Source organism: Lactuca saligna, chromosome 5 (genome assembly GCF_052625555.1).
Source record: "Lactuca saligna cultivar CGN05327 chromosome 5, ASM5262555v1, whole genome shotgun sequence".
NCBI lineage: Eukaryota > Viridiplantae > Streptophyta > Magnoliopsida > Asterales > Asteraceae > Lactuca > Lactuca saligna.
This window is the reverse complement of record NC_136421.1, coordinates 136,220,676-136,233,435: the sequence shown is the minus strand read 5'-3', so window position 1 is coordinate 136,233,435 and position 12,760 is coordinate 136,220,676. Positions and strand designations below refer to the sequence as shown.

The window sequence follows — 12,760 nt, the reverse complement described above, 5'->3', positions numbered from 1 at the left end:
TAGTAACGGTGGTGGCTAGGGTTTCTTTGTCGGAAACACTGAATGAAGAAGAAGATAGATGGTAGTGCGTCTTGTCAGAAATAGAAGGGTGGGGGACACAAGGAAGATAAAGTTGTATTGGGCTAAATAAAGGGGTTAGGGTTTTTTAGGTTAATAATCCGAATAAAATAAAGATATTAATAAATATACAAAATAGAGGTCTAGATAGTAACTTTACAAGGTTTAACGTATTTAAATTAAGGCCTATTAAATGGAGGGATCAAATCCACTGAAAATGAAAAAATTTATAATTTAAAAACCACAAGGACTAAAACCGCAAAACTCAAGAAACCAGAAGAACCAAATTTGAAGTTTACTCTTAATAATATTTGATCACTCTAATAAATTCTTCTTGCAAATCTTCTTTCAAAGTGATGTGGCTAAGTCGAGTTTAATTTTGGTATGAAAAATTATAAGGTAGTTGTTGATATGCTAGTAATCATATACTCCTTCCGTCCTAAAATTATAGTCCATCTTTCTTTTTTGGTTTGTTCTAAAATAATAGTCAATTTCTAAATATAAATAATATTTTTACTAAAATATCCCTTCTTTATTACTTAACAACTAATCATTTAATGCAAAGTAAGGAAAAAGCTATCATTTTATTATATAAAGTTAGTAATAATTAATGATTTTCTTAATTTGTGTGTTAGAATGAAAGGAGAATAATATAATTGAAGACCTTTGATGTGAATGGTATTAAAACTCTTGGTTTGAAGATGATGTTAGTATTTCGGGACAAAAATTTCAATGTAAAAAATGGAATGGAATTATTTTTTCACATTTTCTAAACTTTTTTTTTTTTTTTTTTTTCATAAGATCACGTATCTATGCATATAGTACAACTCAACTTACTTGTCCAATTTTCATCACTCCTCCTGCTTCACCTACCCCAAACCTCAAACCACCAGATTACATATGATCACCAACCTACCACTATGTTTCCCCTCCGATCCACTCTACAAATACGCCTACATCCTCCTAAACATTCAAATCGTACCAACAGAAAATGTCGTCAGCAAGCTCCACCTTTGCCAAAAACCCTGGAGGAGTCATCAAATGCAAAGGTAATTTCCGTTCTTTTCAAATCGTTATTTGGTTGTATCAGATGTGGTTGGTGATGATTCTGAAAATTAACTACCTATTACATTTACAGCTGCGGTGGCATCAGGGGCAGGGGAAGCAATGGTGATTGAAGAGGTGGAAGTCAACCCACCGCAACCGTCGGAAATACGGATCAAGGTTGTTTCCACCTCCCTTTGTCGCAGCGATGTCACCGCTTGGCTCTCTCAGGTTAGCTATTGCATTTGATCTTCTAAACTGTAGAATACATTGAAATCCATCTCAATGTATCCGAAAATTACATTACTCTAATACGATAAATTGACCTTTTAGGGAGGGAGTATTAGTATAATTGTAAGGGTGAATGAAGAAATTTCAATTACTACTCTAACCCTATTTGTATTGTAACAGTTTCCATTTGACATTTCATTACTATTTGTGGGTTTTCTCTTATTCTCAATGCAATATTACCTATTTTCCTCTTGTCATCATCACAAACTATGTTGTATCATGATCCTTTTGGAGTATTTTTGAGACGTTAGTTAGAGTATACATTCTGTATATATTCCTTCATGTAAATACTATATTGGTCTTCTTTAGCTTGAACATTCATGTATAAAAACTGGATTTTCATTTTTTTCAGGCACAACCTCCAGTATTTCCTAGAATATTTGGCCATGAAGCATCAGGGTAAGTATCAACACTTGTCATTTCCATGTCTTTTATGGACTCATGTATAATGCCCTATTAACATATAATCAGTAAATTCAATGCTGTAATAAATTTATTCTGGAAAATACATTGCTATTTTTTTTGCAGGATTGTGGAGAGTGTGGGAGAAGGAGTAACTGAATTTGCAGAAGGTGATCATGTTCTGACATTGTTCATTGGAGAATGCATGAATTGCAAGCAATGTGTTTCTGGAAAAAGCAACATCTGCCAAAAACTAGGGTTGGAAAGGAAAGGTGTAATGCATAGTGATCAAAAAACTCGGTTTTTTGTCAAAGGGAAGCCCATTTATCACTATTGTGCTGTTTCTAGTTTTAGTGAATATACAGTTGTTAATTCTGGATGTGCTGTAAAAATCACCAAAACTGCCCCTCTAGAAAAAGTTTGCCTCCTCAGTTGTGGAACAGCAGCAGGTAAGCAAACTTTGTAAAACAGAAATTTGCATAATTGGTCCCTCAAGTTTCAAACTTGCAAAATTGTCCTTTGGTTGTTGTTTTTGTCCCTTCCCAAAATGAAAAAGACTATTTTTCCCTTGTGATATATATTTATTTTTTTTAAATTGCAAGTTTGGTCCTTTTGGCATACTTTTGTTGCGGTTTTCATCCCTGTTCCAACTTGAAGAATACTATTTTACCCTTCTGATGTCTTTTCTAGATAATTTTAAAGAAGGAACCCATTTAATTAAGAGCAAAATAGTCTTTTTTTAAGTTGAGCATGGGACCAAAACCACAACAAAAATATGCCAAAAGGACCAAATTTGAAACTTGAGGGACCAAAACCAAAGAAAAGGCAAACCACAGGGACCAATTTTGCAATTTTCATAAATAATAAAATTTTGAAAAGAAATATTGTAAATAGAATTGTTTTTATAGGTTTGGGTGCAGCTTGGAATGTTGCTGATGTTTCTAAAGGATCAACAGTTGCTATTTTTGGTTTGGGAACTGTAGGGTTATCTGTAAGTATCTCAATCTTTTTTATTTTTTTATTTTTTTAATAACATTTTTATTGGTTAATTGAAATGTGAATTGATTAGGTTGCACAAGGTGCTAAAATAAGGGGCGCATCTAGGATAATTGGGGTGGACACTAATCCTGAAAAGAAAGAGAAAGGCAAGGGCTAAATCTGACAAGTATAAACTATAAGTTTGTTCATAAATATTATATAATGATTTTTGTTATTTGTGCAGCAAAAGCTTTTGGAGTAACAGATTTCATCAACCCAAACGACATTGATGAGACAGTTCAACAGGTATACTAATACTATGTTTATATTAATAAATAATAATAAGATTAATAAGGATAATGATTTTATAACCTATAGTTGATTTCTTATATATTTATGATTTCAGGCTATCAAACGACTTACAGATGGTGGTGTAGACTATTCGTTTGAATGCATTGGAGACACTGAGATGATAAATACAGCTTTGCATTCTTGCTGTGATGTAACAACCTAACTTACTCCTTTCTTAATCTCTTAATCTTTAAAACGTAAAAAAAAAAAAAAAAATAATAATAATTGTTTTTGTCATTAATTATTAGGGGTGGGGTGTGACAGTTACTCTTGGGGTTCCTAAGACAAACCCAAATGTAGCATGTCACTATGGATTATTTCTTACTGGAAGAACACTAAAAGGGTCTCTTTTTGGAGGATGGAAACCAAAATCGGATATTCCCAGTTTAATCGACATGTATTTAAAGGAGGTAAGAGTAATGATACTCGTTTTTGTTTTTTTTTTTTTTTTTTTTCCAAAAATGGGTGAATTTGTTAATGTAGCAAAACAATTATTGTTGGTTGTATGCACAGGAGATCAAGATTGATGACCTCATCACGCATAATTTTCCATTCAAAGACATAAATAAAGCATTCGATTTAATGGTTGCAGGAAAGTGTTTGCGTTGTGTCATTCACATGCCAAACGAATGAACACAAGCACCTTTGGGTTTACTTTTTTTGTTGTCTTTTTGTTGCAATTTGCAAAATTTGCGCCATAAGTTTTGGTTTATTGATTGAAATCTGTTTGTAGAAATTATAGTTGTTTGGGTTGATCTTTTTAAGAGTGTTATTTTATTGGTAAAATTAGGTGGTTAAGAATTAGATATTATGGTTGTAGGAAAAACAAAAGGGACAGTTTAGTTTTACGAATAAATAGATAGTTTATGCATCTATTCTTTATTAAATTAAATGCAAATTTTAATTAGGGTGCTATATTATACGTACCCCTCTCAAACATGTTATAATAATTTATAAATGCAACATGTGAAAGTAAAACACATATTTGCAATACATCAATTGATCTTTTAACATTCTTGCTTTTATTTTTTTTATTTTTAATATTTTGAAATGACTACATACAATTTATAATATAGACAAAACTTCAAAAATGGTTCTTGTGGTTTTCGAAAATCTGAAATTTAGTCCCTAATCTTTAAAAACCTCACAGATGGTCCTCGTGGTTTCAAAACTTTTAACAAATAATTATTTTCGTTAACTCCGTTAGCTTTTGGTCATTAAGTGAAGGGTATTTCTATTATTTCACTGTCATAGGGACCATTTATGAAGATTTGCATTATTTAAATAAAAAGGAAAAAAAATAATTATTTAATATTAAAGGATCCCACATCTCTCTCTCTCTCTCTCTCTCTCTCAAAAAAAAAAAAAAAAAAAAAAAAAAAAAAAAAAAAAAAAAAAAAAAGAAAAAAAAACAACAACCTATATTCTCTATCTTCTTCCTCAAAATTCGATATGCTTCACAAGTTACCATCTCCGATCTGTAGCCTATCGTTTCTGGATCTCGATTGCAAAAACTTGGGGTTTCTCAAATACATATCGGAAGATGACGATTGTGAATGGAAATCGTCTAAAAGAAAATAGATCAAGAAAGAACAACAAACAATCAATCAAGCCCTCGTAAACCAAAGTTTGTGAAAAACTAGAAGCTGAAGGAGGCAAATGAAGGTCATGAGTATTTTAGATGAATGCAGATGTAGGAGAAGCAAATTCCCGATTCACCCAATTCTCCATCCTCTTTCTTTAGAGCATTGTAAGTTAGAAGCAAATTCCCGTTCTATCCTCACTGCATCTGTAGTCGAATCATTTTCAGATTCAAGAAGATCCATCACTCATGAGCCCCCCCCCCCCCCCCCCCCTCTCCCCCGTAATTGAACCCATACATTTGCCGATTTCTTATATTGCACATGTGACATATTTCCCAAATCAAAGCCCAAGATTATCAAGGAATTCCGAATCTGTAGTTTCTATTTTGCATAATGGTGATTCATTTTCAGCTTCCCCTTAAGGGTCTCCTAGTTCTTCTCAAAACCTACAAGTTGAAGTTAATGGAAACGAAGTGAGACGAGGTCGAGCTCCTGTAGTCATTTTCAACCCAATCGATAGATCCGAAAGGAAAGACGTGGGGCCCGAATACTCCGAATACGTTACAACTTCTAATGGTGATGGTTGACTATTTGAACAGGAGAGGGACGGAGGGGGTTACTGGTCAATAACAGTGGCAGATGGTGGTGATTCACGGTAGTTAAAGCCACTGGTGTTGGTTCTTTAATGGAATGTCTTTTGACCACCCTTCGTGGTGATGTCATTTCTTGACAGTAGGTTCATGAGAAGGAGAGAAAAAGTAGGTGGGGTGGTGATGTTTGATCGAATCAATGGAGGGGAGGTGGTATGTCATGGGTGGTCATGGGTTTAGTTTGAGAGAGAGAGAGAGAGAGAGAGAGGTGGGACCCTTTAATATTAAATAATAATAATAATAATTTTTTTAAAATAAGGCAAATCTTCATAAATGGTCCTTGTGGCAGTGAAATGACAGAAATACCCTTCACTTAACGACCAAAAGCTAATAGAGTTAACGAAAAGGACCATTTGTTAAAAGTTTTGAAACCACAGTGACCATCTGTGAGGTTTTTAAAGATTAGAGACTAAACTTCAGATTTTCGGAAACCACATGGACCATTTTTGAAGTTTTGTCTTAAGCGACTGACACATAAGATTTGAACCAAGTCATCAGCTACTGCTAGGTGTTGGGCTATAAACATTTCGATTTTCTAATTAAACAAATAACGGACTATGTATATATTAGGGAATGGACTTATTAAGGTAATTAACTTTTTAGTTTGTTCACATTTGGGTAATTTTTTTTGTACACATCTAAGTAACGAACTTTTTGAAAGTGTTCATATATGACCATTATGACTTGTTATAACCAGTCATAATGATCATATGTAGACACTTGCTAAAAGTTTGTTACCTAGATGTGTACAAAAAAATAGTTATCAAGATGTGAACAAACCGAAAAGGTAAAAGTAAATTACACTAATGGTCCCCGTAGTTTGGATAATTTGTGCTTTTGGTCCCTAACTTATTTTTTAATTCGGATGATCCTTACTGTGTTGGTTCGTGTCCATCGGAGTTAGGAATCGAAAAAAGAAGGGATGACGAAGACATCGATGTCATTAATTATGGGAAAGAAATAGAAGTTGAGGAGGATAAGAGATGAGATTGTGACCGGTAGGACCCAACTTAAATTTCTCAAATGTGGTTTCAAGTTTAAGATGAGGAGATACAAATATGTGAGATCTATTAATTTTTTTAAATATATAAAAAATAAATACATAAATAAGAAAATTGATTAAAAAATAAATTAAAAAGGGCACAATAGTTTTTTGAGGTAAGACAAAGACCAAACATACAACAAAAATAAATAGTAGGGATCATCCGAGTTAAAAAAATGTTAGGGACCAAACGCACAAATTACCCAAACCACACGGACCATTCGTGTAATTAACTTTTACATTTTCGGTTTGTTCATATTTGGAAAACTATTTTTTTTTTTTTTTTTTGTATATATATCTAGGTAACGAACTTTTAGCGAGTGTTCACATATGACATTATGACCGGTTATAACCGAATGTAGCTTGCTACAACATGTCATAATGGTTATATATGAACACTTTTAAAAAGTTCGTTACCTAGATGTGTATAAAAAAAATACTTATCTGGATATGAATAAATCGAAAAATTAATTACCTTGATAGGTCAATTTCTCTATATAGCTTGAGCAATTTTAAGAGCACAACGATTAAATACATGGAATTTTTTAGTTAATCACAAAGCAGAAATCCTTCCAACCTATACTATCATAATATTTACTTTGCTAGGCTAGTAATTATTCAACTCATATTACACTTCAATTCGATTTGACGATAATAAAATAATAAAATAATAAAAAAACCTACACTGTCATAATATTTACTGAGGTTAGTAAAGTAAATTCTTATTACACTTCAACTTGACTCGACAATAAAATAATAAAAAACCTATATTATCATATAATATTTACTTAGGCGAGTAATTATTCAAATAAATTCATATTACACTTCAACTCAATTTGAGGACAATAGAATAATAAAAAGTTGAACATATGAAACGTAACAAAACATGTTATAATGATGTCACAATCTTCACAAAAACAAACTAAAACATCAATTATTTCCTCAAGAACACAAAATACGTTTATTTCAAAAGGGAATTTCACTTCATTAGACACCTCTTGACCCAAACTTTATTAAAAGCGATTATAGTAATGTTACACAAACACGCTTCTAACAAGAAGTTAGCTAAACAACATACCAATTTCACTTATTTTATTCTTTAATTAACCCTTTCAAAAATAAACCTCTCAACTTACGTTTATTAACAAATAACCCCTTCCACATAAAAACTAGAATCTCTACATACAGTTAACATACATTAATCTATGTAACTGACAATTATTTTAGCACATAAAGTACTATATAAATACGATATCCAAAGATAATTTCACTGTGCTAATTTACTTACAAAGGCGGGTGTAATAACCATATAATCATCAAATCTAAGTTACCATATACAATGGTCGATTATAAAGTTTTATAAACTGACTAGTTTTTATAACTTAATGATTAAAAAAATTATAATAACTTATTGATTAAAATTTGTCATCATAATTAGTGACCAATAGTTATTTAGAACACGAAAGTAAGTCAACAATTATTGTAGTTGTAGCTGACCTAACACCAACACTAACACTCACATGGATACCTTTACATATACGTGTTTTAGGTTTGAAAAGCTTAAGGGATTTCCTACCCAAATATTCTTTCACATTTTTCTTAACCAATATTTCTTTTCCCAAACACACACACAGACAATATGGGCGATCACACGATAAACAAAGTTTATCCGATGGCAGATGCGAAAAGTAGGGTAACAGTAACACCGGCTCAACCATCATCAAGCCTCGGCCACCACCTAAGACCACCATCGGAGCCACCACAACCACCACAAACAAAAACCATGCACACACATACACAAACAAATGGAGATCAGAAAATAAACAAAATTCATGCGAATGCCAAGAGTGTCGTAGCACCACCTCTCAACCACCACCTAAGACGTCCACCATTGCCACCAACACACACAAAAAAACAAAAGAGATCTTCATGTTGCAAATGCATATGTTGGACACTATGCATGCTGATCACTCTATTGATTATTTTTGCAGCCATTATCGGCATATTGTACCTTGTATTTAAACCAAAGATACCCAACTACTCTGTCGACCGTTTGACAATATCCCAATTAACTCTAAATCTTGATTTATCCCTCTACGCAAGATTTAACGTCCAGATAACTGCCACCAATCCAAACAAGAAAATCGGAATTTTTTACCAAAAAGGGAGTCATTTAAGCGTGTGGTACAAGAACACGAACCTATGTCAAGGTTCGCTGCCTGTATTCTACCAAGGTCATCAGAACAAAACCGTGCTAAATGTGGCGTTATCGGGTCAAAACCAATATGGGCGGACGTTATTGGCGGCATTACAAGAACAACAACAAACGGGTCAGATTCCGTTAGACCTTAAAGTGGATGTTCCGGTGAAGATTGAACTTGGAAAACTGAAGTTGATGAAGGTGAGAATATTGGGAAAATGCATGTTGGTAGTTGATAATCTGTCTGCAAATAATAAGATTAGCATCAAAGCAACTAGTTGCAAGTTTAGGCTAAAGTTATGAAATTAACAAATAAGATTATTGATATATGCTTCTTTTATTGTGTGATTCATGCCTTTTTGGCACCATTTATTTTTCTCCTTTTGGATCTTTTTGTGATTTATAATTTATTTAAAAATTTGATAAAACCATCATTGTATTTTCATATATATATTTTTTCGTATACCGATTTATTAGTCATGTTTTTGTACTTTAATAAATGTATTAATCATTTGTACACAGCTGGAAAGTTATCCATAGTAGGTGTACTTCACCAAATTCTATAATGTTTTTTTAGTTAGATATTTACTTAAAAAAAAAAAGAAGCCAAACTTACACATAAATAACCGTTTATATTTCCGTGGAGAATATATGAGAGAGTTATTCTTTATTGCTTGACCATTGACCATTTGATAGTTTGATATTATTTACTTTTTATATACTGATGTTTGTTGTTACGATATATTTAGTCTGCAATGTGACAAAAGATTAATTTTCACACCAAATATAAAATTTGTTTTTTTAGGGATTGTTTGATAATTTCTGAATGATTTAGGGATAACTATATTATTAAGTAATTTTGCCGAATGTGAATAAGAAAACTTATCATTTTAACATTCTCAACCATTTTATGCTGAATGGATTATTTTTATTTTTAAAACATCTAAATCAATTTGCTGAATAATTATAAAAATTACAAAACATTATATAAAATATCAAAATAACATAATACTTGTACTTGGTAATCCATAAAAACATACTAAAATCCAAATTAAACATAATATGTTGCATATAATTTTAATTTGAATTATCTGAAAATAATTGATTAACAAAGGGTAAATGACATAAAAACACTTTATTTACATAGAAATTCGGTTTTGACACCGTGTTTTTTTTATGTCAATTTTGACACTGTGTTTTTCAATTTGTTACAGTTTTAACCACTTGACCGGTTAACCAGGTTACATGCTGATGTGACATGATAACGTGTTAGTTTTGATAACGTGACATGCTGACATGATATGTTGACGTGTCAAAATTGATTTTTTTCCACAAAAAACATTAAGTTTTCACTTTTTTTCGATTTTGACACTAAGTTTAATTTTTTATTTTAATTTTGATACTATGTTTTTTTTGTTCCAATCGAACATCATTTATCAAATTTTGTTCAATTTTGTCTATTTTCCATTTGAAACCGTATAAATATATATATTTTTATTACATTTTAAACTGTATAAACATATTTTTTTCGTTTAAAAACCACATTTTTATTTAAATACAAAGTGTTTTTTTTTCTTACATTCAAAGCATTAGTTATATCATGAGAATCAAACTAACCATAAGCTTCTAATAAGATGTAAAAATGTGCAAACTTGATATTCGAGTTTTGATCAACTACACGTCTCCAAACCTTCAAACACATTTTAAAGTTGCATATTTAATATAAAATACAATTTTTATATAGCTAATAAATATTTATACATAAAAATATGGTTTGAGTGTAAAAAAATATGTATTATACAAAACTATGGTTTTTAAATGAAAAAAAACATATTTATACGATTAAAATGTATTAAAAAACAAATATTTATACGGTTTCAAATAGAAAATTGTCAACATTGAACAAAATTGAAAAAAATGATGTTCGATTTGGAACAAAAAAACATAGTGTCAAAGTTGAAAGAAAAAATTAAACTTAGTGTCAAAATCGAAAAAAAATATGAAAACTTAGTGTTTTTTGTGAGAAAAAAATTCAATTTTGACACGTCGGCATATCATCTCAGCATGCCACGTCAGCATGTAACCTGATTAACCGGTCAAGTGGTCAGAATTGTAACAAATTAAAAAACACAGTGTTAAAATTGACACAAAAAAAACACGGTGTGAAAATCGAATTTCTATGTAAAAAGAGTGTTTTTTGTGTCATTTACCCATTAACAAACTGATAACACAAATCAACCTTATATCTATTGTCTTGCGAGCCTCATTCTATTTTGTGTATGTTTTAATCCTAAGTTTTATCTAGATTGTAATTCGATCATATAAATGATAAATTTATAAATAATTGACATAACTATTGCATTTTCTCGTAAAATTTTAAACATTTGTTTTTTCAGAGACAAAATGTTTACAGTCCGTAAGAAAAAAAAATGTTTATTTTTTAAAAGCTATATACTGATAAAAATAAACCGAAACCAAAATAAGCCTTTTTTTAAAAAAAAATTTAAAAGACATTTTAAATAATTCTAATATAACAATTTTGAAATTTAATCATACAACCACTGCCACATTCTTTTCAATAGTTATCACAAATTAATTGTCCATTTTACGAAAAAAAAAAGTAAGTTAGTAAAATATTTTGATAAATTTTATAATATATTTGATTTTTTAAAATCTTTAGATATATATTCACAACGTTTTTTTAACTATGAATACCAAAAAAAATTAAGCTAAAATCATTAAAATAACAAAGTGTTCACATGAAATTGCATCAACAAATAAAATTTGATGGGTTTTTTTTTTATTATTAAAATAACATAGTGTTCACACGAATGTATCGTGCAATTCGATGGTTTTTATTTGATAAAATTGTAAAATGGTCGTGTGTTATGTAAAAAGTTGGGACTTTGGCAGTTTAGAGTTACATCACCGGTTCATAATAAGTTTTTTTTTGTTACTTTGAAAATACTTAAATTGATGAATTTACCTTTTTTATTTTGTTTTTCATATTTATTTTAATATAACAGTTAAAAAAAGACAAAAAATAAAAAAAATAAATAAACACCACTTCAACCAACATCCCTCAACTCTCTCTCTCTCTCTCTCTCTCTCTCTCTCTCTCTCTCGATTCGTTGGAAACCGCCACTATCACCAGAAACCATCGTCGTTGTCGCCGCCATGGGGCTAGAAACCACCCTAGGCAACGTTCAAACGTCTTTACGTGAAGTAGTCTTATCTGGAGTTCAGATCTATAGCTTGACGATTCGTCGGAAAGGAATGAGACAAACCGACATTCAGATCACCACCATTTGTGACGTTGCAGATCTACGTCGTCCTTCAGAGGGTTTCTTGTTTGCCGGAATAACGATTTCTCATATCTAACAAAGATTTCTATATTTCTAGCAAATCAGGCTCAATTCGCCCATCTTCTCAGTTCGCCGTTTGTCGGTCGCCCCCTTTATCAGATCTACGTCACTAGAAACCTTAGGATAGTCGGGGTACAAGATCGACGGGGTACGTCGTTGATGGATTTTACATGTATTAACGCGGATAAATACTTAACACTTAAGGGTACATGTAACCTAAAGATCTAAGTCATAACACTATTGATGTAACATTCTATTGAACAACAAAAACACTCTAACCCTATGTAATTTTGTAAATTGCAGAAGGAACAACATACATTTTGATTGTTGTAGCAAACAATCAAGAATCCTTCTTTAATAACTTGGAAGCTAGCAACACAAATGCCCTGTCTTCTAATGGTTCACACCCAAAACTAGCAACAACAAGCTTTTAAGAGAAGGGAGGGAATGTTAAATTTTCGGCCTAGGGCTCTTGAGGATCAAGTGGCCGGAATTTTAGCCTGAAGAGTCCTTTTATAGTGCAATATGTAAACCTTAGATAACTTAATTTGAATAAAACAATATTAATTCAAATTGGTAATTATCCAGCTTCTTATTTATTAACAATGAATATTCCAAATGCCCTGGAATACCTAAAGTTCGTCCTCTTTCTTCCAAAGAAGGTTCTGGACTCCCTAAGGCTTGTGATTTTTGCAATTAAGGTTTATAACCCCAGTTGTGTTTTTTTTTTTTTTTTTTTTTTTTTTTTTTTTTTTTTTTTTTTTTGAGAATTGCAAAGGGTTTTCAAACCCTTTCCT

The 12,760-nt window shown here is 31.4% G+C and overlaps 2 protein-coding genes across 2 annotated transcripts; both read left to right on the top strand.

Moving 5' to 3' along the window:
• The first annotated feature begins 909 nt into the window (after positions 1 to 909).
• Positions 910 to 3,994, top strand: LOC144997002 (GroES-like zinc-binding dehydrogenase family protein). The gene is made up of 10 exons (XM_078956815.1): positions 910 to 1,106; positions 1,196 to 1,332; positions 1,745 to 1,791; positions 1,921 to 2,243; positions 2,703 to 2,785; positions 2,864 to 2,939; positions 3,017 to 3,078; positions 3,179 to 3,274; positions 3,372 to 3,533; positions 3,637 to 3,994. The coding sequence occupies exons 1-10, from the start codon at positions 1,049 to 1,051 to the stop codon at positions 3,754 to 3,756; spliced, it is 1,164 nt and encodes a 387-aa protein (XP_078812941.1). The 5' UTR covers positions 910 to 1,048; the 3' UTR covers positions 3,757 to 3,994.
• Positions 3,995 to 7,975: 3,981 nt separating this feature from the next.
• On the top strand, positions 7,976 to 9,029 carry LOC144997652 (Late embryogenesis abundant (LEA) hydroxyproline-rich glycoprotein family). Its single transcript, XM_078957532.1, has one exon. It carries the CDS (start codon positions 8,038 to 8,040, stop codon positions 8,899 to 8,901), a length of 864 nt encoding a protein of 287 aa, XP_078813658.1. The 5' UTR covers positions 7,976 to 8,037; the 3' UTR covers positions 8,902 to 9,029.
• Positions 9,030 to 12,760: the final 3,731 nt, after the last annotated feature.

What these genes read in the sequence shown, in the direction of transcription:
- LOC144997002 (XM_078956815.1), top strand. Translation starts at nt 1,049, where the DNA reads ATGTCGTCAGCAAGCTCCACCTTTGCCAAAAACCCTGGAGGAGTCATC. An exon ending in TTTGGCCATGAAGCATCAGG is followed by an intron (nt 1,792 to 1,920) that starts GTAAGTATCAAC and finishes TTTTTTTTGCAG; the next exon opens with GATTGTGGAGAGTGTGGGAG. An exon ending in TCCTGAAAAGAAAGAGAAAG is followed by an intron (nt 2,940 to 3,016) that starts GCAAGGGCTAAA and finishes TTATTTGTGCAG; the next exon opens with CAAAAGCTTTTGGAGTAACA.
- LOC144997652 (XM_078957532.1), top strand. Translation starts at nt 8,038, where the DNA reads ATGGGCGATCACACGATAAACAAAGTTTATCCGATGGCAGATGCGAAA.